The sequence below is a fragment of the Artibeus jamaicensis genome, unplaced genomic scaffold (assembly GCF_021234435.1).
Source record: "Artibeus jamaicensis isolate MK-2021 breed Jamaican fruit bat unplaced genomic scaffold, CSHL_Jam_final contig_923, whole genome shotgun sequence".
In the NCBI taxonomy this organism is placed as follows: domain Eukaryota; kingdom Metazoa; phylum Chordata; class Mammalia; order Chiroptera; family Phyllostomidae; genus Artibeus; species Artibeus jamaicensis.
Window position 1 is genome coordinate 2,070,294 of NW_026522014.1, and position 26,492 is coordinate 2,096,785.

General features: G+C 42.1%; 1 protein-coding gene and 1 long non-coding RNA gene across 3 annotated transcripts in view; one reads left to right on the forward strand and one right to left on the reverse strand.

Moving 5' to 3' along the window:
• The window catches only part of CDK6 (cyclin dependent kinase 6), a 224,268-nt gene extending 214,508 nt beyond the window's left edge, over positions 1-9,760 (reverse strand). The window contains exons 1-2 of one of the 2 annotated variants that reach the window (XM_037136487.2): positions 9,510-9,760; positions 6,117-6,726 (exon numbers count right to left, since the gene is read on the reverse strand). In XM_037136487.2, coding sequence (XP_036992382.1) covers positions 6,117-6,349 — 233 coding nt within the window. In that variant the 5' untranslated portion in view covers positions 6,350-6,726; positions 9,510-9,760. Of the gene's footprint in view, positions 1-6,116; positions 6,727-6,838; positions 6,997-9,509 lie in introns of those variants that run through there. The other variant, XM_053655106.1, reaches the window with a different exon arrangement.
• On the forward strand, positions 9,513-26,436 carry LOC119042717 (uncharacterized). Its single transcript, XR_008389654.1, has 5 exons — positions 9,513-9,594; positions 16,274-16,412; positions 24,304-24,434; positions 24,732-24,813; positions 26,077-26,436. It is a non-coding gene; the product is annotated as an uncharacterized LOC119042717 (long non-coding RNA).
• The last annotated feature ends 56 nt before the right edge of the window (positions 26,437-26,492 follow it).

Below are 26,492 nucleotides of genomic sequence, written 5' to 3' on the forward strand. Positions count from 1 at the left end.
GTTTTTGGATATGCAATAACCATTCGTCATCCTGTCCTGCTGACGCTGGATATAAACCTGTGTTTGAACCTTAGCTACCCTCATTTTCTATCTGTAAGGTATGTAAATGTGGAATAAAAGTGTTGACTAAAAAAGAGATAATTCTTTTATGCATTTACAAAACAACTGCTACATAGCCCAAAAGGAGCTGAGCTAAGTTAAATCTGAGACCCCTTCCGATTCCAAAATTCTTATACGGTGACTTTAATTCTATTGAAGTAAAATCCTTTAGGAAGGGCAGAGAATAAGAATCAATTGTTAAAATGGCTACAAAATGACAAAGCCAGTAGTTGCCCAAATTTAGGTAAACTACTTAAATGTGTAATAATTAGCCCATTCCAAATGGACCTCTGGCTACTGCAGACACACAGAGATTCCTGTCACATGCCTTGAGGTGCCTTTACTTCACCTCTCAGTGGAGAGCAGCTACATGAGCAGCTGGTAAAACAAAAGCAAGCGTGGCAGCCAATTGGTGATATTCAAAACAACTGCCCATTGAGTCTCAGAAAACTCCTCCCTGCCTGCTCCAGCAGCCTTAGCATCTACAGATCACCACTCAAATGGTGACCTTTACATAGGCATGCTTGCTACCAGCCACCAGGGCCCATTTTCAGTCCTGCCTCCTGGCCCTTGGACAAAGCCAACACTACCCACACTACCTTCTCCTATTACCAATGCTCCTGCACCCAGACTTCACCTCCGCTACATTCCACCACACCAGGATGCTCACAATTAACTTCCTTCCTAAGGTAAGGAGACAGAAAAGCTCATCTGAAGGTTATGAGAAATAGCAAGAGTGCAACTAGTTCTTCCAGAAGCATGAGTAATATATTTGTTTATCTGTCTGGAGGTTGTTGTGCTGCCTAATTTTCAAGCATTATGGTTTTTTTTTTATTAAATGAGTCGTAGATGCCAGAACCACATTACGCAATAGTTCATTCTTCAGATGAGTACCAAGCATTTAGATTTTTCCTACTGTTCTTTGTCTAAAATGAACTTGGTATTATTATTATTTAACTACATTATTTACTTGTACTATTATTTAACTATAGCCATTTAAATGATCATAGTTATTACCCAAATGCTTTACAAGCAGAATGTAATGGATAGTCATTACACTTTTTGCAGATATCCTTCAGGAGGGCCTACTGCAGAATTCAGGAATTTCCTGAATTGGTATGTCATTTATTCCTGGCAAATCATCACCTTTGTCTACATGTAGTTCATTGTTTTTCCAAACTAGAAACGCAGTCACTTGATTTAACTTCTTCCATCACACAATTAAGAATTTTTTTAAAATTGCTACTCGGCTTTTAGAACAAATCAACAACTTTGAAATGGTATGACAGGCAAGTTGCTTCACCTCTGGGCTTTAGTTCTTCACAACATAAAAGGGCTGAAAGACTTCCAGAGTGTCTTCCAACCCTAATATCCATGAGTTTGCAATGACATAGTACATGTACCGGATGTCTCATTCTTAAAAAAACATTCCTAAGGAATCATTAATAGTGAGGCATGTATTTTAAAGACAACTTACTTTTAACAAGGTGTCTGTTTTTTTTCATAGATATTCATTTACCCACACCTTAAACATAGGAAAATACACCACTAGATGTTCAAGTTTATACAAGTACCATTACACCATTACACCATTTTCGTCTTGATAGAGATATTCCAGTAATTGCATGGTGATAACAGTTGTGTAAAAAGAATACAAGTGCGATGTCAACAATCTGGTATTACCAAGTTCTTCTGCAGAAACAAGGCATTGGCAGAACATCATTGTGAAAATGTTTATTTACCAAATAGCTTTGATAAACTGGAAACTTTTCAAGGAACTCTTAGAGAATGAGGGACCAAACATACTTTCAGTATACTGAAACGTAACAAAGAGAATTAAACTCCTGCTTTCCCTTTCACTGAAACAAGCCCTAAAAAATCTGTTATTCACTCACAAAATAACACTTTTATTCAGAAGGATCCCCAGACGCCTGGGTTTTATGCTGCATCAAATAACCTGCCATGTTTCTTCTATCCTGTTAATGATTAGGTTTTTCGAGAGAACATCACATTTTTAATTCTTGTTTCATGATATATATCCCTGAGATGTCTTAAAAGGGAAAGTCAGAAAACTCTTCTTAAACAGGAGAGTTTTGAACATTGAGCTGCATGGATTTTCCTGTTGGCTTTACTATTTATTTATTTTTAGCAAGAGAAAATAACCAAATTTAACACATATGTATGTATGGGAACCCCACACATGAGAGTCAGAGACCCACATGCAGAAGAGCTTCCTCTGTTGTTTTTTTTAAGCAGTAATTAAATATGCTAATAAAAATAGCTGAACATATTTAGATGTCATAAGTTTACTCACTGACATGCCCTGAGTTTAAGTTTCTGGAACCAGTGAATTGATTGTGAATTACTTTTACTGCTACCCTAACAAATCTGGTCCCTTGGGACAACCCTGGTAGCACTTACCAGGATCTTTGAGATGACACAATACTGTCACAATATTGGGGTTCCTTCAAAGAGTGGGGTGGGGGTGTGGATTACTCAAGGAGAGGGGCCAGTGTGATTTACCTCAGTACTTTTCCTAGCACTGAGCCCCTTGGTGTTCAAACAGTAGGATCTTCCTAAATCTTCGACGAATAAATAGAGCTCAAATGTTCACTATATATGTCACTTATGGGTCAATGTATTCTTATGTAGATATATTTGTATGTCCCTAAGGTGAAATTTAATCTTCAAAAAGCATTTGATTCTGATTATGTTTTGGTTATCTTACCTGTTCAACCAGCAAACTCCTGGTAACCAAATTATTACAAATATTAGTTGCTCTAGAAAACTGGTTAGGTTAAATATAGCAAGCGAGACCATGGAAATAAAGATAAGTGAATTTTTAAAAAGAAAAAAAGAGAACTTCTCATCTCATTACAAGGTAAGTCCTAGAAATGCAGGCTTCTCTTGACGTGTTCGCTTCTGCACCCCCAGCTCCCAGCAGCGTCTGGCACACAGTAAGCCCTCAATAAATATTTGGTGAATGAACAGACTGCTGACAAAACATTATTTTACCTGCCTATATATATTTAGTTCAGAATGTAAAACAGAATTCATTGGTAGAGTGCATCCGCTCTAATACAGGTTCATACGGAAGTCTGATGGATTTGGGATTACCAGCTGTAAAGAGTAAATTTACATCCTGGACACTGACCAAGCCTGGGGCAGATACATTGGGTCCAGGTCAGTAAGAATTTCAAGTCACAATCCCTGCACATGTGCCAGCAATACCAAGTCAGCTTGTCTTGCAAATCCATCAAAATGAAAGCGTAAAATTTGAAAAAATCCTAGTATGTTTACTATGCTCCTTCAAACTTAGAGTCTTAACTATCTGTGGGAAGGGCCTACAATTATGATCAATTGCTTATGCCTTGAAGGCACTTTAAAGCCATCTGCCCTTTAAGACACCTCTAAAGAACCAGGCAATAATCCTGTGAGGCAACAACATTACCAGTTTGGGGGCTCAACTTTGGCAACTCTCCCTTGGAGAGAAAAGTATTGTTGTCACCCGTCTTTGATTTCCTGACCCTGCCTGAGCAAATATCAGCAACCTCTGAAGTCCAGAATTCCTAGTCTAGCCAAGCAAGTCGTGGGGGCCAACGACTGCCCCAATGCAGAGGCGGAGGAGAAAAAACGAGGAGGAAACAAACTGGGGGATCTGCAGCTTGTGAGGTCATCCTTAACAATTTTCTCCAGTGTCACTGAACTTCACTAATATGACTGATGAGCTTTTCTGACAAGTTACAGGCTCATTATATTCAAGTACCTTCTTGGTTCCAGAGTCTATCATGTCTGGCTCTGAGTATGGTTTGTTCTATCAGAGGCCAGGCGAACTGATGCTTTGCTGGGAATCTGCTCTGAGGCAAGGGCCCCACTAATCTGCCTGAACACAAATAGTACCTGGACATTTGAAACACTTTTAAACTGACAAAGTGCTCTCATATACACTGTCTCAGTTTCTCTAAAGAGCCTGTAAGAGGTGTCATCATCAACACTTAACATGTAAAGATAATTTTAGACAATGACCCGTGTCTTCAATTCATAAGTACAACTTCCTGAAAGTTCTCAGTACAGCATCCAAGTCATAGGTCGGCTACAAATCTCTAAAGACACACCAGTCTCAGGAGGATAGATCAAGGGAATAAAAGAGATTAGCCAAAATCGACTAACAGAACACAAAGACAACCACCGTCCTTCATTAGAAGAATAGTCTGTGTCTTGAATAATTAGAGTGGAAACAGGGGTGCCTCTACAACACTGCCACATTGGAATGACAGCATCTGATTCATATACACGATGATCATCCTTGACAGGATACTTGCCACAGGTGACAGACAAAATAAAACAAGAATTTTGGTCCTAAAACTCTAGTGATGGGAATTCATCCTTCCGAAACCACCTAGGTGATTCCTCTGGGATGATAACTAAGTTGCAAGGGACAAAAATGTACCCTCTCCTTTTCCTCCAGTATCTCGAAGATGACCCAAAAGGGTTTTTGTTATTTTTCAATGAAGAAAACACACACAAAAGGTAATCTGTTGCTCTTATATGTGATCCCACCTTCCTAAAACACTGTTCGACCAGGCTCCTATTTTACCCCACTTTGTTTTAGTGGTTCAAGAGGAGTTATATAATGGGGGTCCTTATCTTTATAGCCATTTACCATCTTATGTATTTATGATTCTTTGCTGCCTTCTAGCCTGAGTCTGTGTAGGGAACAAAGCACCACACAAATCACCCAGCCTGGAATATGAGGAGACAAGTTAAAACCTCCTCGGAAGATTCTGTAGACATTGAGGCTCCCTGAGTTGATAGAGGGCTTGGTATTTTCAAAGGTCAGTCTTGGGTCTCTCTACTTTGATGACTAATGTTAAATTGTTTGACTTGTTACAAAAATATTTAGCTGTGCTTATTTACATATTTTCATCCACAGGGCACATAGTAGGCATCTATTTGTTGAACAGAATCCCTAGACAGACGAGAAGACAGCAACAAGACCCCAAGACCATTTCCGACACCTTATCCTAAGAGTTGAGAAAGGTAAAAATCACACCCTAATCTGTAGAAGTTTCTGTGCATTCCTTTCTGACTTAAAACTATGCATCTGTTTAGAAAATAAAAGGAGAACACACCACACAGTGTCAACCACACAATGGGGAAATTCCAGGATCGCTAAGGAAACACCATTATCCTAAGTCACACACACTTTACCACTGGTTACCACCCAGGAGAAGCTTTAAGAACTGCTGTCTCCCCATCCACTTGCACAACCCCCCAAAAAAGGCAAAGACAGAATTTAGAATTTAGGATTTAAAGATTCCATGTCTTGAACTCATTTCTACCCCTTTGGAGTGGTCCAAAGACTGCTGGCCCAGAGACATGAAACAATACAGACAGACAGGCAACGTTTTTGGAATAAACATTTTAAACGGCAGTTGGAAAATGGGCATCAGTACTTTAGTCCTTAGACCATCAGGGATCCTGCTTATCATTATGCAACTTGAATAAAGAGAAACTGTGGGTGTGACTGGCAAAAATACTAAATTTCTACATTGTTTTAATCTTATTCATACTAGGCTCTACCAGTAAAGTTCTCTTCTAATTATCACTGACTGCATCCTGCTACCTGTCACTTACCCTTAGTCTCTCAAAAATCCCCCAATAGCCAGAGAACTATTGTCTGGGTGGGGGTGGCTGGCAGATCGTGTCTTAAGTTGGTTTGTTTTGTGCCTAAAAGGCACCCAATTTCCCGGATCCCCTTTCAGGGCCCGCAGGGAGGGAAGCCTGCACAGGTCACATTTTCTAATTTGTCTTTCTGCTTGCTGTCTGGCAAGGTCACCGGCTCTGGCTCTCGGCTGTCCACAAAACTCGCTCCCACTCTGTAAGGTCAACGGATCCTGCCGTGACTCCCCAGCTGCCCGCCTCCCCAGCACTTTCCTGTGCCGGTGGGTGCCCCCCGGCCCGGCCCTTCCTAGGCGCTTGGCCCCCGACGCCGCCGGCACCGCTCTCTTGCTCACCTGACCACGTTGGGGTGCTCGAAGGTCTCCAGGTGCCTCAGCACCGCCACCTCGCGGATGGTGGAAAGCGGCATGCCCTCCTCGCCGGTCTGCACCCGCACGCGCTTCAGCGCCACGAAACGGCCTCCGTTCTTAAGGTCGCGGGCCTTGAACACCTTCCCATAGGCGCCCTCCCCGATCTCCGCCACGCACTCGTACTGCTGGTCCGCGCGGCTCAGGCCGTCCTTCTCCATCGTGCCCGAACGCTTCCTGGCGCAGAGCTGCCCTGCTGGTGTGGGCTGGAGAAGCGCTTCGCTTCTTCGCAGCCGCCACTCACTACCTCCGGGATTGCCCGGCCCGCTCCCTCGCGCCCTGTGGATGGGTCTAGCTCTCCCTCACCGCTGGGACTACCGCGCTTAGGCGTTCGGGCTCCTGTGGACGCTGGGGCTGGAAGGAGCGACCTCCCCGCGGGCGGGCGCAACCCTGGTGCTGCCGCGAAACTCCGCCTGCCGAGTCGCAGTGGAGCGAGCCGATCCCTCCTCTTCCCTCCCCGAAGAGCAGTCCTCTGCACAGACACCGAGACGATTACATATTCTCTGCCAGAGCGCGTCTTAGTTCACAATCATTCCACCTAAAAGAGGAGATGGGGGAACAAGAAGAAAATGCAATCAGACATCCCAGGCGCCTTCCTTGGGGTTCCTGCAGACTCCCCTCCTCCTCCTTCTTGAATCCTCAGACGCTACCCTGTGCGCGCTCCAGCCTTCTCCCAGGCAGATTAATCCTTCCTGGTTCCTCCAAGAAAAGCGAAGTTACTTTTCTTTCCCTGTAGGGCTGGAGCAGTCTTCGCGCGGAGAGGTTGCAGGGGGCCCCTCGGGGATGAGCGCGCCGCGCGGGACGCAGTGAAACGGGAGGGGGCGTGCCGAGCAGCCCAGAGTGTGCCGGGAGCGCGGGGGAGGGGAGGGGCCGGGCACGTCAATGTCACAGCTTAATATTTATCCCTATATCATTGTTTCCTTGCTACCCTCCGTGTTCCCCCGACCATTGACGCACAGGGAGAGGGGCTCCCCGGGTGCTGTGGGTCGTTCAGGGGTCGCCCACAAGCTGCTGTGGAGGGACTGTGAGTCCACCCGTGTGGGTTCGCTGAGTGTGAGTGGGGGCTCCCAGGACCCTGTAACCCGATGCTTGGGAGTGTGTGAGAAGGGGTGGTCAGACATCTGCTCGGAAATTGCTTCCTTTCTTTCTACTTTCAGTTTTTCTATGAGGAGACATTTAAAAACGACTTGGATCACAAATGGTCTTTTGGGGGGTAAAGCAGTCTGGGTTGGAAACGGCATTCTTCTTCCGACTCGGAGGACCTCCCTGGTGGAAACGCATCAGGTCAGGGATAACTGGGGTTCCCGCCACTTGGGGGTGGGTGAACGTTGGGGCCCTAGGTGGGGGAGTCACTTACAGGACAGGATGGGTGGGAGAAAGGGTGTTTGCCACATTTTAACTTATCTCTTTAAAGAATAATGTCAGGAGGACCATAACAACCGTGACTTGCCCAGAAATTTGCAACCGATTGCAACCTGAGTAAAACTCAATCTTCCCAATACAATGGGTGGGGTGGAGGGGAGTGAATACTGAGACTCCAGGGGTGAGAGAGAGAAGAGGCTGTGCTCTCGAAGCCGGGACTCGCGAATCTTTCCCTAAACCAAGATACGATGTAGGTAGCAGACTTAGGTTTCCATTCCCCTTTCGGCTTAAGGCCTGGTGCCTTCTGCAGCTAGCAGTCCCCCGAAGCCCTCGGCACAACAAAGTGCGGGGGGAGGGGGTCACCTTCCCTTTCCATTCATTTGCAATCCTGTACCCACGGAACCTCCAACCCACGGGCACGCCGGGCTCGGCGGGATGTTCGCCAGGCCGGCAGCGTGTCCGGAATTCCCGGGGCACCTCGGAATTACCTGCCCCGCACCGCTGACCAGCTCGCCTCTTTCCATAAATTAAACAAATGGCGCGCCCCCACGGTGTGCGGGCAGAAGGAACCACAGCAAGAATGGAACCCCTCACAATAACTCCATTCAAAACTCCTGAAAGAGGGAAAGCGAATCCTGGGGGAGCAAAGGAACGAGCCCCCAGGGCCTGCCCCGGGGTCTGAGCTAGGCCGAGGGCCACACAGGTAGCGGAGGAGCCGCCAGCAGCGCCGCCCGCCCTCCCGCGTCCCCCTCTCCCCGCCCCTGAGCGGAGGCTAGGCAGCGAAGGAAGCGTCGCGGACGTCCCACCCCCGCAGGGAACTGCGCCCGCTGCCCCCGCCCGGCCCCGCACCACCCGCCCCGGCTCTTCCCACCCTCGCTCCCCGACAGCCGGCTCCGGCGGAGAGAAACGGGATCAGCAGTGCCTTTTCCCCCCCTCTCCTCCACTTTTTTTGTTGTTGTTGTTGCTTTCCCACGCTGGCTGAATGTGACTTGACCCCATTTCAAAAAGTTTGACATAGTGCTTCAACATTTCCGCATTCCTCTGTGACTACAAAGGCTGCAGCCGCCTCCTTCTGCTTTCTGTCTCTGCTCTCTGTCTTCACACTCAATGAAATCCTTCATGTGCCTCTCTCGAAGCCTGCCAAGCACCGCAAGGGTCGCCACCAGCGCAGTGACCAGAGGCCGCAACTGGGACCGCGGCTCCCGCGTGTGCGCACACGCAGACGGACCCACGTGCACCCAGCCCGGCGCGCTGCGGGGCCCGGGTTGCCCCACCACGGGGCCGCAGTTTCCCCCCGCGGGGCTTGTGTTTCAACTCTTATATTTGAAAGTATAAAAGTAAGCTGGGAAACTAAAGCAAACGTGAGAGTCCTTGCAGGGCTCCGAGCCTGGGCACTGGCAGCCCGCAAGTGTACCTAACACGCCCGCAAAGGTTGCCGACAGGAAGCCTGCTTTAACATTTATCTCGCGGTGGGAAGTGGAGCCCACACCTACACCTCAGCGAGTGGGAGAGCGAGCTCTCGTGGGGAAACCAATATGGGGCACGGAAACATTCTCCCGCAGACTGTGCATTTTCAGTCCTAAATGTGGATGATTGTGTGTCCGAGTGAAGTTTAAGTTCCATTGGAAGAAACTGGATGAGGAGTGTTTGTGTGGGTGTTTTGGCGCACGGCTATGTGGGCGCAGGCACAGGATTTCAGTGTTGGGGATGTCCCTAGAGTGAGATATCCTCTGGCCAGATTAGGAGAGACTCCTTTAGCTCCCCCAAACTGGCCCCTGTAACGACCTCGCTTCGGTTCTTAAGGGGTTAACCAAAGTGGATTCCCAGGACATACCCCCCCACCCCAACAGTCACCCCCACACACACTCTGGCTTCCAACCCTAGCCAAACCCCCAAATCTCCCCCGGGAGCCGCCCCCCCAACTCCGCAGCCCACCCACTCGAACGCACAGATCCTCACCTGAGGGACCCGGCCGCTTCTGGCCTCCCTAGGGGCTGCGTGTGTCAGTCCGACCTCCGCACGTGTCCACCGCGGCGCAGAGCAGGTAACCCCGCTCGGAGGAAGGAGTCACCAGCACTCTCTCTGGCTAGGGGGTGGGCACAGCGGCGGAGGGCGGAGGGACGCACAGGGAGCCGCCCGCGCCGCTCGTTGGGGGCGGACTGGGGCCCCGGGCTCCGGCCGGGGCTCGGGGCCGGAGCTGGGGAGGCAGGAGCAGGGGCGGGGGCGGAGGCCCAGGAGGCCAACTCTGCCAAAACCCACCGGGCGCCGGGGTTGGGGGCTCGCGGCGCAGTGGCGAGCAAGTGTGCAAATTAAAGCCTTCCGGAGAAAGAGGAGGCGGCCGGGATCCGGCTGTGCTCTGAGCCGCCCAGCTCCCCACTCTCCGCTCCAAGTGGGGGGCGAGGAAGAGAGGGGGGAAGTTAAATGAAAATTTCCGGCTTTCACTGCAGCTGGAGTGGGGGGAATCTTGTGACTAAAATAAGAAGCGTGAGAGGGAAAGAGGGATGTGTCGTCGAGAGTCCGCGGAATTTCCAACCCCAGGGTCGCCCAAAGTTGGGGTTTTGACAGAGTGAGATGGAGGTATCAGCAGCTTGAGATGTAGGATGGGAAAAACACAAAACAACCAACAATAATTTTGAGGGGCCGGTGGGGATGGTAAATACCCACACTTTCCAAGAAACTGAAAAATCAGACCGAAAAATAACTCTTCTCTATTAAAAAAAAAAAAAAGTTTGGCAGGACGCCTCGCAGAAAAGAAAATACCAATCTGTCCAAGCACTTTTCACTTTCAGCATGAGCTACATTTGTTTTGTTTTCCTTCGCTTCCTTTCTGCCTCACAAAGCCCTATCTTTTCCTTTTGGACCGAGGTTATGATTTGGAAATTGTCAGGCACTCTTGTGGTTAACGATCTACTTGAAGGGACTGGCCGGTTCACAGTCATTAAGTGGTTAGCAAATGCTGAGGGTTCACTAGGGTATTTCTGAGGAGCTAAAAGAAACTAAAATTCAATGTAAATAACAGAACCGCAAGATACCAGGCACACGCGCACGCGCGCTCGCGCGCGTGTGTACACACACACACACACACACACACAGAGCGTGATTCAGTGGGTGCTCAGTTTAAATGCATTATTGGAATTCTGAAATTTGAAACCGTGTAAGAATGTATACTTTACCTGCTGACAAAACCCGAATATAATTATTTCAGGTGAAAAATGAGATTTTGGAGGGGAAAAAAAGTCTTCAGTACTTTCTACCATGGAGTAAAACAAAAATTAAAATAACTTTTTTTTTGGAAAGAATTCGGTGTTGTCCAAAATTTGTATCTGAAGAATACTTGAAACTTTTAAAACATCTTAAAGAAAAGCTTAAAGAATTACTTATTTCAATGCTCTGTGGAAAAACTAAAAACCTAGCAAAATTCTATTTGAATTAGAAATACAACCTCTATAAATCTTTTGACTTTTTAAATTAAATCATATTGCTAATTTCACACTAGATCAAATTTTACCTTTATAAAATTTATTCTATACTACAGTGTGAAGTAACCTGTTAGGGAAATAAAAACTGTTGCATTTCTATTAGCAAATATTTTGCAATGCATTATAATAATTTTCTAAAATAATAAAGTGAATAGTTGTGTTTCTTTATACTTAAGATAATTTATAAAATACACTTTGTATTTAGAAATATATCTCCTAAAATAAAATCCAATTTCTGAACAAAAATTTGTATTTGTAAAAATAACTATAATCTAATATACCTTCTAAACTTAACAAAGAAAATTGTTGAGTTTTATATTTATATAAAATATTAGATCACCACAAATCACTAGACTTTAAACCAGAAACACAAATGGGAATCCTCCATTTTGATCATTGTTCCCACTTATCAGTGCTTTTAAAAAGATGATTTATTTGCTGGTAATCAACATGTTTATATAATTCAGAAATAATTGTTAAAAGATAATCATAGGAACCAGCAAATGAATGTAAGAGTTTATTTAAGTAAATAATTTGTTTTAAAAATATTAAGCTGTAAATGTCTCTAAAATGAACAGAAAAATGTCTTTTCTACACTGTATTGCATTTTTAATTACTGAATTTGACAACAACGATAGGTGGATTAGAAATTCCATAATTTAGGTTGTAGACTACTTGGTCAAGTAACAAACAATGAAATTTATTTAATTACATGTGTTAGCACTGAGTGTTAACTCTCTTTATGTCATCTGCTTTCTCTGATAGGTTAACTTACATTGTTCACTTTCCCTGGTTATGGTTCACATTAACATCTGGCTGCTTAAAGCTTCAGACCAGGAAGTTTTACAATGGATTTCATAAAATTAGCAAATGCCAGATTGTTTTTGTTTATGGATAACTTCCTCTGTGGGTAACAGGTTATCATAACAAAATTTGTACAAAATTTATAAACTGTGAACCAAGTTCTGACTCTTGTTTAGGAATCTTCAATAAATGAAAGCATGGTTCACAAGAATTTATTTGCAGCAATATTTTCACAATGCATATCATATAGTCTGAAGTGGCAAATCATTTTATAAGTTTTTAAAAATTAGAACTCATGAATCTGTCCCCAAAATGATATTGGAGCTCACACTGAATTTTTTTTAGTGTCATAGAAGTGATATGTTCCATGTGTGAATATTTCATATAAAATATCTGTAAATTTTTATTTTCCCTAAAATAAAAATAAAAATTTAAATTCTGGTCTATCATTTATAACTTTGTTTAAGAAATGAGTAATTTATTTAAAATCATTAATTATATAATATATAGCTAATTCTAAATGATCTCTGAATTATATTTGGTATTTGAAATTACAAAACACATTTTCCAGAACCTCAGAAATGAGGTTTTGCTATAATCTACTGAACAATAATTTTAATTGGAGGTCTATGTAAATGTATACTTTTTATCTGTAAATCTTTCTTATTTATTGATTAGATTAAAAAATCTCTTCTGGTTTAATAACTGAAATCAGTTACACTTATTTTTAACTTGATTTATATGTATATGTAAATGTTATATTTGTTGAGTAATTACCATAAAACACTATAATTTTAACAGAAATAGTGTAATAAAATGCAGTGCATTTTAATGCATTCTCTCTTCCCACCCAGACAGTTTTAAGGTGTTTGGGGTTTTTTCTTGAAATACAATATTGAAAATTTGCTAGATATCCTAGGGGAAAATCATTTGTACTACTAACTTTTTCAATTGTAAAGTTATGAACTTTAAGTGATTTTTAAAAATTCAATCTTCTCAATAAACTACTTCCCATCCACTTGGAAATGACCTGGCTTTTTATTTTTGTTTTTTTGCATGTGATCTAATGCATTGCATTTGACCAGTTGGTATTTGCTGTGAGGGAAAAGTAATATATATATATATATATATATATATATATATATATATGGTGTAGTAGCTTATAAATTTAAGGAGAAAAAACAGACATTATCTAATGGAACATTCCATTTTCATGGGTTCTATTGCTCTATAATTATCCTTGGGTGACACGTCGGTACCGTGTCCATATTTGTACAACTGTCTTCGCCTTTCCTGCTTTTTCCCTGTTGATAGACACTCATATCTTCTTTTTCCTTTGTGTGTGTGTGTGTGTACCTGTATGTTCTTGGCATATTGTTGTGACATGTTTGAAACGTGTTTTAAAGATCCTTTCATCAACTATATTAGAATTCTGAGTAATCAGAAAAAGAACTAAGGGAATACACTCATAAAAGTTGGTGATAATCACATGAAAATACCTACATTTTCTCTCCGGTTATAGTGTCCTGTAATTTTCACTGACTTCTAACATTTCTTTTTTAAATTAATAAATACTTGCATCTCAGTTGCACAGATGGCCTAACAATTGTGTTGCTGTAGCTGCTTTTAGTTGAGCTACAAGGTGTGGACATGTTTTAGATAGACCGTGTAGACAAAGCAGTAAAGGTACAATATACTGGGGAGAGATTACGTATGATAAAGTGGGTCTGGGAAGGAGGAAGGGCAAAGAAAGTCACCTGGGACAAAATTCTGTGAATGGCCTGACGGCAGGTACAAGTGAAGAAAGCACATTTGAGATCCTGGGGCCAAGAGATGTTCCCAGGATCTAGGTATGGCATATCCAGGCAACCTGACTCTCTCAGAATACATAGTGTTCTGTGTCTATTCCATTGTGCAATAAAATCGGTTTTACAGAATGAGATTATGTCATGATGTGTCCACATACATATAACTATTTTATGTTGTCTCATAATGGCTTTTTCCTGAAAATACATACAATGGAATTCTTTGAATGCCCAGAAAAATGTGTATAATAACATAGCTCTGTGGATCAAACATTTTACCACAAATCGAAGAGAGAGTCCAACTTTTAAACTCTACTCTAAATTTGTTCAGAGTTACTCATAACTTCTTAAACCCAATACCTAACACAGTAACTGGCAAATATTTTATGTCCAATAAATGTTTCTCAATGGGAAAATTGGCTTTTTATCTTTTAGTCTGTCTTCTTTGGGACTATATTTTTCAATTTCCTTAAGGGGAATAGAGTAGAATAATTTTTTAAATATAATCCTGGCAAAGTTTACAGATCAGTGTCCTGAGGTCAGGATCTCAGAAATGTGCTGTCTCTCTACCTGCAGTTCCTTTTCTTCCAGCCAATTCCCTAGATTCTATCATCCTTTCAAGGCCCAGCTCCTCCTTAAAACCTAGGAGATTCCCTCAGCTGAATGACATCCCTCTTTGCTCTAATTCCTTGAGGACATCTGCTTTCTACTGTCCTAACATTGATGCTCTGGTCTCTACTACGCTGAGCTTCCAAGAGTGTCTATCACACCTCGTTCCCTTTGGCAATGGTCCAGCACCTGACTGTGCCATCTGGCCCTAGTAGATGGTCAATCAATGCATCAGTGGTTCTCCTCTGTCCATGAGTGCGACTGAGTCAAACAGGCACCCAACAGACTGGAACAGAATGACATAACTAGAATAACATTTGACAAGTTGACAATGATGATATTCTTCGCTTACACAGGAAACAAAACAAAACAAAACAAAACACCCAGATCATCCTGCTACTTTGCATGGATTTATGTTTTCTCTTGGGTTGCAGATATTAGTCATTAAAGTATTTTTGTTGAGAAGAAAACGGGTTCAGATGAAGTTTGGAATTTGTCAGAAAGACAAATTCTCAAATTGTACCTGAAAAAAAATGTTTAGATAATTTTTTCCATTCCCTACAACGGAAAATATCAGTTAAATGATTTTTCTTTAAAAAGAGCAAATGCTAAACTCTGAGGTAAATTAGATTCTATACAGACCACAACCTGGAAAGACTGATCATTTTACTTGTCACAATCTTTAATATCTATGTGAATATATCCTAAAAGACAGCATCCTTGACTTCTAAGCTGGAGACTTATGTTTGGTTCCTAGTTCTTCTCTCAGTAATGCTCATTGTTCACTGGGAACAATGCGCCTACGTGACCTTCAGTGTCTATGCCTATTAAATGGGTTTGCTAGTCATTGAGAAAGGTGTTATGACAACAGTGGAAAGAAAGGCAATGAAGAGTTTTACCTTTGCAAGATAAGCAGGTATAATGGGAGTGGCTGGTGTGTGTGTCAGAAGACCTGTAATTTAACCTGAAGTGGGCCACAAACTACCTGTGTGACCTTGGGCAACACACTTAAGCCCCTGGGCCTCAAGGTCCTTGACAGTAAAAGAGATGATTAGACTGGATGTTTTGTGGAGCTGCTGCGTCTTGAAAACCAGCCCAGCCCAGCATTCTGTGCCCGACACCATTCCTGCACAGCTGTTTTTAAAATCCCCTAAATGAGAGGGGCCACAGGGTGGGGTTCTGATGTCAGCAACCCAGAGAAGGGTCTGGATTTCAAATGTGAATTATTATTGGGGAGGGGGGTCTCTCTAACTTAACCCTCTGGGTTTCCAAGACAACAGAAATGACTTCCAGAAAAATACTGGGAAAATTCATTAGTGTTTTCATTAGAAATGGGGAAAGTGGAGCCAGATTTTAACTTTTGGGCTGAAACCATGATGAATTAAATTAATCAACTCTCATTAATAAAAGGGGATAAATAAATTATAATAGTACACACAGAACCAGAATACTCAAGAATAGAAAGTTTGGGAGGCCACAGAAACTCTTCAAAGATATGAAGCACAACTTTGGGAGATGGGGCATGACCGTAAAGCATTGAGAACCCCGGTGGCAGCCAGCCTTCTGGGAGGCAGTGGGAAGTGGAGGGTCAAGGGCAGTAGGCGGTGAATCTGAGGGACTCCAGCAATATTTGAAATCCCAAAAGTTGCTGAGCCAGAGCCGTTATTCAAATGTGTGTAGAGCAACAGGCTGATGCCTCTATATTTCTATTTTCTGCTGTGTTGGCCCAAGTGCATGGTTTTAAGGTCCTTCCTAGATGTGTAGAGAAAGGACAGTTAGGCAGGTGGAACCAGATAGTTCTGGACGATAACCCTGGTCTCACCATGTGACCTTGGACTAGGCTCTTAAACTTTCAGATCCCCAGTTTCCCTCACCCATACAGTAAAGACTATTATCTGCCGTAATAGGTTGGTATCAGAAGTAAGCTCCTACTGTGCATTTTGCACTTAGCAGACACTTGATAAATATTAGTACATGATCAATATCCCCTTTGTGAAATCACATTTTCTATTCTTTCTTTTTTTAGGGACAGCTAACCCTTTGACTGACATGTTCGTCTTTTTAACTGGATACAATATATCCACCACTGCAGGAGGACCACTGACCCTGGAACAGAGGACACGTAAAATGATCTTGGGCCTTGGCAAAGCCACAGCTGTTTCTGGGTATATGAGGAATGGATGGGAGGGCGGGTTGTCTCAGCTGAGCCCTCTCTGTCCTGTCCAGATCTTATCCCACAGATGCTCTGTCTCCTTAGCCTGTTCCTCACTGTCTTTCACTCTCTTCCCTCTTAGTGGCTCTGTTCTTCCTTTCTCTACTGCTTTGGTGTGGCCCTAGGGCCACCCCATTCTGACCCTTAAATCGTACGCTTAATTATTGACATCTGTCTTTAAAGCTCCAGGTTACGCTGCTGCCTTCCCAAAAGAACTGCCCCATCGATCACCCTTCCACAGTCACCAGCTACCTCCCACTTCTCTTGCTTGAAGTCCTGAGTGTCATGCTGTTTGTCATTGTATCAGTCTCTTCCCTACCCTGCACCTGTTTTCTTGGTTTAGCAGAAGTTTGCTTGTCCTTAGGAGTGGAGACATTGTACTTCCTGACCCATGTTCTTTCCCTAGAAATGCTCAAGGGGAAACCCTCCGCCCCTACCTTCTTTTTTCTTTTTGTTTTTCAACTTACCAGGAATATTTGTACAGTTCCTCAGCTTCTTATCCTTTGATACTCAAATGCCCCCTTGTTGGCTATTTTCCTTACAGCTTTCTCACCCCTACCCATGAGCCATCAGAAACTTGGACCACATAGTTTTGGGCATGTGTCCTCCATTCTTTCCTACTGACATCCCAGAACAATGCTGGGCTCCTTTGAAGTGGAGTTGCTGCGGCTTTTATTTCTTCATCTTTAAGTTTCCATCCAGTCAGTGAACAAGAATTGTTGCTCGAATGAGAGATGTGATGTAAGAAGCATAGGAACCGTCACGTGATTTTCCACCTGAGCAGTGACCTGGCACCCTCCCAGGCCACATCTTGCTCACCTGTTTCCTCCCCATCCTGGATTCCATGTTGCCTGCTGAATGGATGAACCCTTCGGCAGAGCAGGGAAGGGTCTCTGTTTTAGTTCTTCCAATGCCCCCAGTCTCCAACGTCAGGCTGCAGCAGCGTGGCCTCCCTCAGCAAGAAAGCTCCTGAGGCCGAGTTGATCTGATCAACCTGGGCTAGTGCTTGGTTGGGAAGAGCCATGAAATCCAGGCAGGAAAGTTTAAATGTGATTATTAGACAAAACACAAAACCAATTTAAGATTTCTGAGCAGAGTAGATGGCTGTTGGAGCAGTGACAGAACAGAGTGGTGTGCAAGGAAGATGACTTTGGAGGCAGCAAGCCCAAGAGACTGGAGTATGAAAGGCCAATGTATAGGCTCCTGTAAGTGGTGAAAAGACCCCGGGTGATGGTCTAGGAATGGGAAGGAAAAGAATAGCTACAAGAAAGAATTAAAAGGAAACATTTAATAGTATTTGGTAAATAACACGATAAACAGAATAAAGAGAAGAGCTAACATATATATGTGTGTGTCTATACATATATACATAGTGTATGTATACACTAACATATAGTGTGTGTGTGCCTTGATAGCTCCAAGCACTTTATATATATTAATTTATTAAAACCTTCTGATTACCTCCATATTAGAGACAATGAAACTGGGGCATAGGACCGACTTTGTAAGCAAGTTTGGGGTGCGAGGTATCAAAACAACAACAACAATGTAGTTCACAATGGATCAAAGAAAGGTGGCAAAAGAAGATGGCTTGGTGAAGGTTTAGGAGTTCCACTTCTGAATTTGAGATGGCAAGCCAAATGGTCACATGGAGTGAAGAACTCTTCTCTTTTGCTTGATTCTCCCTAAAATAGTTCAGATCCATCGTCCTGGCAGAAGCTATGGCTGTTTTAAAATGACATTCTATTTTTCTTCTTTTGTGCCTGCAGGGCAAGTTTCATGGGTTGCACAGATGGGCCCTGTGCTTGGTGAAATGTTTTGCTGTAGCCATCTTGATAACTGTTGAACAAGGCACCCACATTTTCATTTTGAACAGAGCCCTGCAAACTATGTATGGGCTTTTGCCTTCCTGATGGGCGTCTGTGACTGACATTCCAGATGTGAGCGTTCACTTCACTATTCAGGCCTCCATGTTTGCTCCTTTCGCTGCTTCCATGAAATTGTTCTTTCCAACATCATCACTGATGTCATCAACTGCATTTTTATCTTAGTGAAGCTCTGCGCTTCCAATGCTATTTTCAGTCTTTGCTTGAAATGATCTCTCTTAACTGTCATGACACATATTTTTTGCCACTTCTTGATTTGATTTTTTTTTGGCTTGCATTGCCAGCTTTTTCTCTTGGTCCTGCTTCACATCTAGAGGTGCCTTCCAAGACTGAACAATCAGCAGTTGAATTGTTCTCATTTACCCCATACAAGATATCATACCTTCCCTGTGGTATGCAAGCAAAAATGGAGTTCCATCATCCTTGCAGTATTCGTTGTCTGAAACCGAACCACAAACCTGAGGTGTCAGTCAGTTCTGGCTGCTATAACAAAAATATCATAGACTGGGTGACTTAACCAGCAATCATTTCTCACAGTTCTAGAGTCTGGGAAGTCCAAGATTAGGATCCCCTCATGGTCAAGTTCTTGGTGAAGACCCTCCTCCTGGGCTATAGACAGCCTGGTGGTATCCTCAGGTGGCAGAGGGCACTAATCTCTCCATGAGGGCTCCACCTTCATTATCTAATTACCTCCTTCGGGCTTCCATTTCCAAATACCATTACACGGGGGATTTGGGTTTCAACATAAACACCATAACTCTTCCTAGGAACAGTCCTTAGGCCTGATTTCCCCTCTCATCACTTTTACACTCTGAGTAACCTCATGTAGTACCAAGGCTTTAAATATAATTTGCACACTGATACTCAAAAATGTATATCCTCATCTGGATACCCCTTTTTAATTCCAGATATATATATATATATATATATATATATATATATGACTATCTACATGGTATTTCTGCATAGAAGTCTAATAGGCATCTCAAATTTAACACATAAAAAACTGAATTCGTTATTTTCTTTTCAAACCTGCTTCTCACACACATTTCTCCATCTTAGTAAAAACAAACAAACAAACAAACAAACACCACATTCTTCTGGTTCTTTAGTCCAAAATCTAGCAACTGAGTTTGCCTCCCGTCTCTTGTCACACCCTGTGTGCACTCCATCAACAGGTCCTGCCGGCCCTGCAGTCACACCTCTCCTCCTAGCGGAGACACCTTCACCTGTTACCTGCTCTGTTGCAACAGCCTTTTACTTTATCTCCCTGCATCTATCCTTGCTCTTCTCCACTTAGCAAAGTGATCCTTTTAAAATTGAAGTTAGATCATGTCACAGCTTTCCAGAGTCAAGACTCTCCAATGTCATCATCCCATTTCCTACAGAGTAAAATCCAGAACACTTGCATGGTTCACAAGGCCTTACCTAATCTTGCCCTACTTGACCATGGATTCTCCTCCACTCTCCTTGCTTCCTCCGCTGCAGCCACACTGGCCTTGCTGTTCCTCAAAGTGACCAAGCACATTCACACCTCTGAGTCGTTGCACTTGCTGTAGCTAAAGTGCTTCTCGCCCACCCATCTGCTTGCCCTCTTCCTCGCTTCCTTCAGATCCCACTCAAGTCTTTAGAACGATGTTCTCTAATCACCCTACACCACAGGTGGCAAACACAAGGCCCGCAGGCTGAATTTGGCCCTCTACCTTATTTTATCTGGCTCAGCACCTTTTTTTCTAGCTATCGGCAGTGCTGAGTCCCTAGTTAAAGAGTAGTTACATTTATACAGTCCCTTTGAAGGCGACCACAAGGCTGATGTGGCCCCCAGTGAAAACGAGTTTGACACCCCTGATCTACACAATGCATCCACTCCTGTCCGTCCATCTCACTTCTTTATTTTTCAACCTTAGCACTTATCACCATCTGACACATTATAGGTTTACTGTTTATTTGTTTAGTGTCGGTTTCCATCCCACCGCCCAAATGTAATTTATGGAAGACCAGGACCTTTGATTGATATTCTCTTGTATCACTAAAATAATTGCTTAGCACATCTGGGCACTGAATAAGTGTTTGTGGAATGAAGGAATAAGTGAGCTCTCAGCCTATCACCTCCCAGGCTTACCACTAGCCAGTCTTTGGCTAGGTTACAGTTTGTTAACTACGAGTAACCATCTGTAACATATGTACCTTTGTGCAATCCTCCTGAATTTAGGTATATTACATCCAACCAATGTTGTGCTTGGGGACTTCAGCTGAGATTGCTCACAAAATATTACTCAAGGACAGCCTGATTTACACACCAGAAAGTATCTAAATGGTATCTAAATGGTACTTTATGGTATCCAAGTGGAACTTTATGGTGACTAAGATTTAGATACCATAAAGTCTCTAAAATGACTAACACTATAAGTCAGTATATTCAATTAATCGAAATTATCTCTTACACTTGAGTGTGTGTAAAACAGATGTGAGTTTTGTTTCAAACTCTTTGTCTCTTGTCACAGAAAGAGTGGGAAGCAGTTTGGAAGTCAGAGGTGGCCAGATTCATGTTGTAATCCATCCCATTTCTTTCCTCCTATCTTATTTCTCTAGGTTCTTTGCGTGTCTGGTGATAGGCAGGGAGGGGTAGCCTAGAGCTTGAGAGGAGAGGCTCTGGAGCCAGATCACAGTGGTTAAAATCCAGGCCCTGCCACATGTTAGCTTGTGTTCTTGGGTATGTTACTAAACTTCTGTGAGTTTTAGTTTCTCTGTCTGGGCTGAGACTCTTTGCCTCTAAGGTTGTCCTGAAGATTTAATAGTTAATCCATATAAAGCGCAGGATTGGCACATGGAAAGAACATGTTAGCTATGATTATTATTAATATTCCTCCTGATAAAACAGCTGTCACTTCTTAGAGTTTTACTGTCCTTGTTCCTGGGCACCTGGCCCAGGATTTACTGCACAGCACTGTGTCCAATTGGTGTAACCGCCACACCCTTGGAGTCCTTGTTGCTCGTGTTATATGCTAAGTCTTCTTCTTTTCTCCTCCCGCCCCACTTACTTCCTTTTCTCCTTCTCCCAAATTCTGCCTTTCCTCACTTTCTTCTGTATTTCCTCTCTCATACACTAGACAGTCTGTTCTGTGTTAGCTCTCTCTCTGTCCTCCTCTGTGTTCTGCTTTTTCTTCCTGCTGTCATTCACAGAGTAAGATTTCTGGAGGAAAAGGACCTGTCATGGCACCAGGAAGAGTCCCCTGAAGCAAATCCTTCAGAACTGTCACTTCCTGGACAGAATTTTGCTCCTTCAAGCAGTCTCTGCTTTAGAGATCAGAGGCCCTTCATCAAAGATTGTCCACTGCTCGAGTGGATCAGAAATGCCATCTCAGCACTCTTATCCCTTCTGTGAGTTATACCAGCAGCATCCAGCACTTTAGAAAACACTGACTTGAAACAATGTGGTTGCTTTGGTGCCTAATAAAGTTCAGTTCCAGTATGATAGGAAGGAATGGAAGAAATGTTCACCAGAAACATTTTTTCTCTTTCTCTTATTAGAGTAGGAACTCCTTGAGTGAAGGGACCCTTCCTGTGGTAGTCATTTTTAGTGCACATGACTAGGGTCCACCTTAGTGCCTTACAATGCGTGATCAGTAAAGAAACATTCCCTGAATTTTTGTTTTCCAAGAATTAGATAAATGTGCCCTGGCTGGTGGGAGCATAGTCCCATACACCAGAAAGGCTGCAGGTTCAATCCCTGATCAGGACATACGCCTAGGTTGAGGATTTGATCCCCAGTCAGGGCACAATGGGAGGTAACCAGTCAATGTTTCTTTCACATGGATATTTCTCTGTTTCTCTCCCACCTTTCTCCCTTCCTGACTCCCTAAAATAATAAACATATCCTTGGGTGAGGGTTAAAAAAAAGAAAGAAAGAATTGGATAAATATGGTAAAAAATACTCTGAGTACACAATGACTAAAAAAATAAAACCATGAATAAGCGCAGTGCTTTATGCAATTGTCATTCTGGGAGCTTTGTGAAATGTAAAATTCTAAGCACTAAAGTGTCACACTGGTTAAAAAAAGCTACCACAAATCTCTATAGTCCTATGAATTTTTATAGTATATCTTCTGTGGCAATTATTACTATAAATTATAGTGATATGGAAATATGTCTTAATTCTATTACTTTTAAAACTCCTCAGGGAACTAGTTCTTAACTGTTGTATCATACACACCATACACATTCAATACCAGTTTGCTAAGTAAATGAATAATTATTAAATGGATCACTTCTACTTCCATCCACTCAGAATGTTTGAAAAGATTTTACATGATTGAATGGTTTTAGTAAGTAAAAGTTACTATTTATATGATCTACATGGATTGACATTAAAACATAAAATTAAATAAGTCAAAATTAAATTTAAAATAATGTTATTTTTATGAGTTCCAGTCAAGATAGTGGAGTAGCTTTCCCTGAATTGTGATTGACAAATAAAAATTGCATATTTTATGGAAAAACAAAAGGCACTTCAAGATCTTTAAGTTAAAAACATTGGAGAAACCAACTTGTCTCCTAAAAATAGATCTTCATTTTTTGGGGTTTTTTTTGTCTACCATTACTTTACCATGGTTTTAAAATAAATATGCTTTTCCAGATTATCTACTTATATGAATTCTGAATAAAAGTCAACTTTATATTTTGGTTGGGAAGACTTAAGAAGGCTAAAGTACTTCAAAAAGACAGTTTAACACTGAACCAAAGTGATTAAAATTATTGTATTTTAATATTTCTTTAATACATCTGTATCTTGACATATTACATTTCTAGACCAAAATGGTTTCTACATCTCTTTTGCTTGAGCAGGAGGAAATCATTATAATGAAAAGAGTTATTGAAAATGGTCCATGTTGTGTAATTCCCAGGGTAAATGGGCTGAGTAGCAAATATTTCTGTTCTGAACTGTTTTATACCAAAATGTGCATTATTAAACCCATTTGTTGAACACATTGAAAGATCGAATATCCCCCTAACTCGACACTGGAAAATGTTTATTTGCCATTCCTCTCTTTCCTTTGCTCAGATCTTGTTAGATATTGTTTCTGAGTTTTCTGGAATCCATCCCGATTAGACAGAAAAAAAATCATAGATGAAGAAAACAGAAAAACAGAATTTACAATTTATAAACACATTTTAAACAAGGTTGTAAGAAATGCAAAATAGTACGCATAATAGAAACAGCATGTGGGAAAGCGTACAGAATGACATGGTGGGTGACTGTTCTCTACACTATCATGAAGATCCTAGGCATTTGAAGAACACTAAAAAGCACAGTAGTCTCTAGGCTGTACGAACTCGAGTGTAGTGAAGAGAATGATCATCATCAAGGTGGTTCGGAGGGATGTCGTGTCCCTTTGATTTTATAAGTATGACACTTTATGTATACTGTGTATTTTTTTACGTTTAACGATTGCCCTTTAAAACATTGTGTGTGCAATCAAGTTGTTTTATTTCTTTTGGAGTAACTATATGTGAGCCCAATTATCCATGTTCCAATTACCACCAAAAATAAATAAATAGTTAAAGCCTTGGCTGAAACATCAATGAAACACCCAAACACTAGAGTTGAAGGTAGTGTCAACAGCTGGAGTGGAAGGAGCCAAAAGCAGTCCCCCTCTCTGAGGATCCTGTCCTTTCTTCTCCAGTAACATTATTTATTGAGAGTGGAACTAGAAGTAGGACATACACACGCTGATTCATTCATTTTCTCATTCATTCTATAAATACCTGTTGAGTGCCTACCAGCTTGGCACTACGTATGGGGGCATATCATGAAAAGTTCTTAATGTGGAGAGATCTCAAAATTAAAAATACAGAATTGAAAGTCATAAATGGCGGTAAAAGTGCCTTTGAAGGTGACAGAAATTGAGGAAAGTTAAGTGGAGGGATTATGAGACCAATTATATGCTATCGTTTCAGGAAGTCTTGCTGTGAATGATATGGGAGATATTCAAGAGATTGGAGGCACACAGGTGGCAATTACGTGTGTAGAGCTGTTGGGGAAAATATTCCCAGCAATGAATGTCGTTGGCTTTCCCAGCACAGTGGAGGTGAGCCTGAGTGTGTTCATGTGAGCCAGAGCAGTCTCAAGTCTTCTCCAGAAACACTGGGCAATGTGTATGTTTGCCCACTGGCATGATGGATCGTAAGAACATGATGGGAGCCTTGGTGTTGGAGAGGGCAATAATGGCTGAGAAAAGTTCATGAATAGATTAAACTATGAAGGATTTAGTGTTTATTGAACTTGGTTAGCAAAGTAGGGAAGGGCATGGGAAGGGGAGGGGTGGGTAGACATTGGGATTATGTAATAAAAACACACTCTGATTGCCTGTGATGTTTAAATTCAGGAAGCAATCTCGCTGGTGCATGGCTCAAGCAGGGTGCAGTTGGACGGCTGCAGTAACAAGATCATGGGATTCTACAGTTGAGGTAACTGATGGGTCCCTAGCACGAATTTTGAAATTGTCAGAAGTGATGAGGTTGTGGAAGAAAATTATAAGCCAGGTGTTGTATTCATCTAGAGAGGTGGAAGTGGGTCTCACAGGAGGTTCGTAAACAGCACCTGTGGTGTCTTTAAGATAGTGGAACAGAAAACTGGTGTCGATTTTAAATGAGGAGGATAAAAAGAAGTTGACAGTTGAATAGTCCACAGATTTAAAGTCTGGGCTTGTAGATTACTGGGAAAAAGTTCCAAGAGAACTAGAATTTATTTTGAGGATATACTATACATAATCAGACAATTACATTTTTCTAGATTCATTCAAATAAATGTTAATTTATTGTTTTTTATTTGATTAGTCATCATTATGGATACTGTTTTCAAAAAGAAAAAGATGTCATTTAGTGTTATGCCTCAATTCCTTTTTTTGTTGTTTTTCTTTATAGTGTCCTAGTTTTAAAAATGTCAGATAGTGGGGGGATACACTTCCCCAAATATCAGATACCTTAGGCTTTCTACAGACATTACGCATGAGATCCAATGGGTAAAAACACTAAACTAAGAGCATGTTATTTTTCAAAGTAATTCTCTGTATCTAAAATGAAGACAAGGTGTTATTCCTATTTTTCTCATTAACACCATAATTTATTTAATCCTACTTATATAATCATAGCCCTGGTTAGTTTTTGAAACTACCGTCATATCACATATGTAAAAAATGTAACTGATAAAATTATTGAAATGTGTGCTTTGGCATTACAATAGAGAAAACAAATTTTTATATTTTCTGACATTTGAATAATAGTCTGATTTACAATGCCACTAGTACATTTGTAGATATTCTGATTATTGCAAAGTCAGTTTCTTGTATGAATAGCTACCTTATTTAAAAAGCATAGGAAATGCTATTTAAATGACAACACAATAAATTTCTTCCAAGAAAATTCTTTAGTAGGGGTAGTCTACTGTAGCATGAAAGGTTGACATTGACAAACACCTGTCCTTTACAGTTACACGCTGAAAGGCAGGCATTCTTATATTTATTATGCTTACATTTATTATCCCTGTAATAATAAATACTTGCCTGACAATTCGAAAGATTTCATAGCGACAGTACTGTTTGTGCTTTATCACTAAGAGCAAACAAACTCCATTCATGCATTGGGATGAATTTATTACTCTTCAATCCTTATATTAAGTATACCAAGTTCATGGAACTCCAAAGTAAAACGTTACTACTTTCCTTCCTGCAGTGTTAATTCTCCTTTGGAAGACTGTCGTGCTGTCTGCTGGATCCTCCTCTGAGTCTGTGTGATGAGATCAAAGGGCTTTCATTTTCTGTATCAATTAGGCTGGCTGTCTTGTCTCAATGAGATTAAGCAGCCTCAGGAGACTAGTGCCACCAGAGCAGAGGGTCTATGAGCTGATGGTTAGCATACCACATGGCTGTATTAATTCCTTCTAAGCAATAGTTTGTCTAATCTGATGTCTCTCTTTTATGTCTGTGTCCCTGGCCTATTTGTCCAGGGCAACCATGCAGCGCACACCAGACCTGATAATCAGTGGTCCGAGTTTCCGAAAAGGCTGGAGAGACACGTGGATTCTCTCCTAGGGTTAACATGTTTCCCACTCTAAGGAAAGCTCCAGCTTTTTTGTTGTTGTTTCTTTG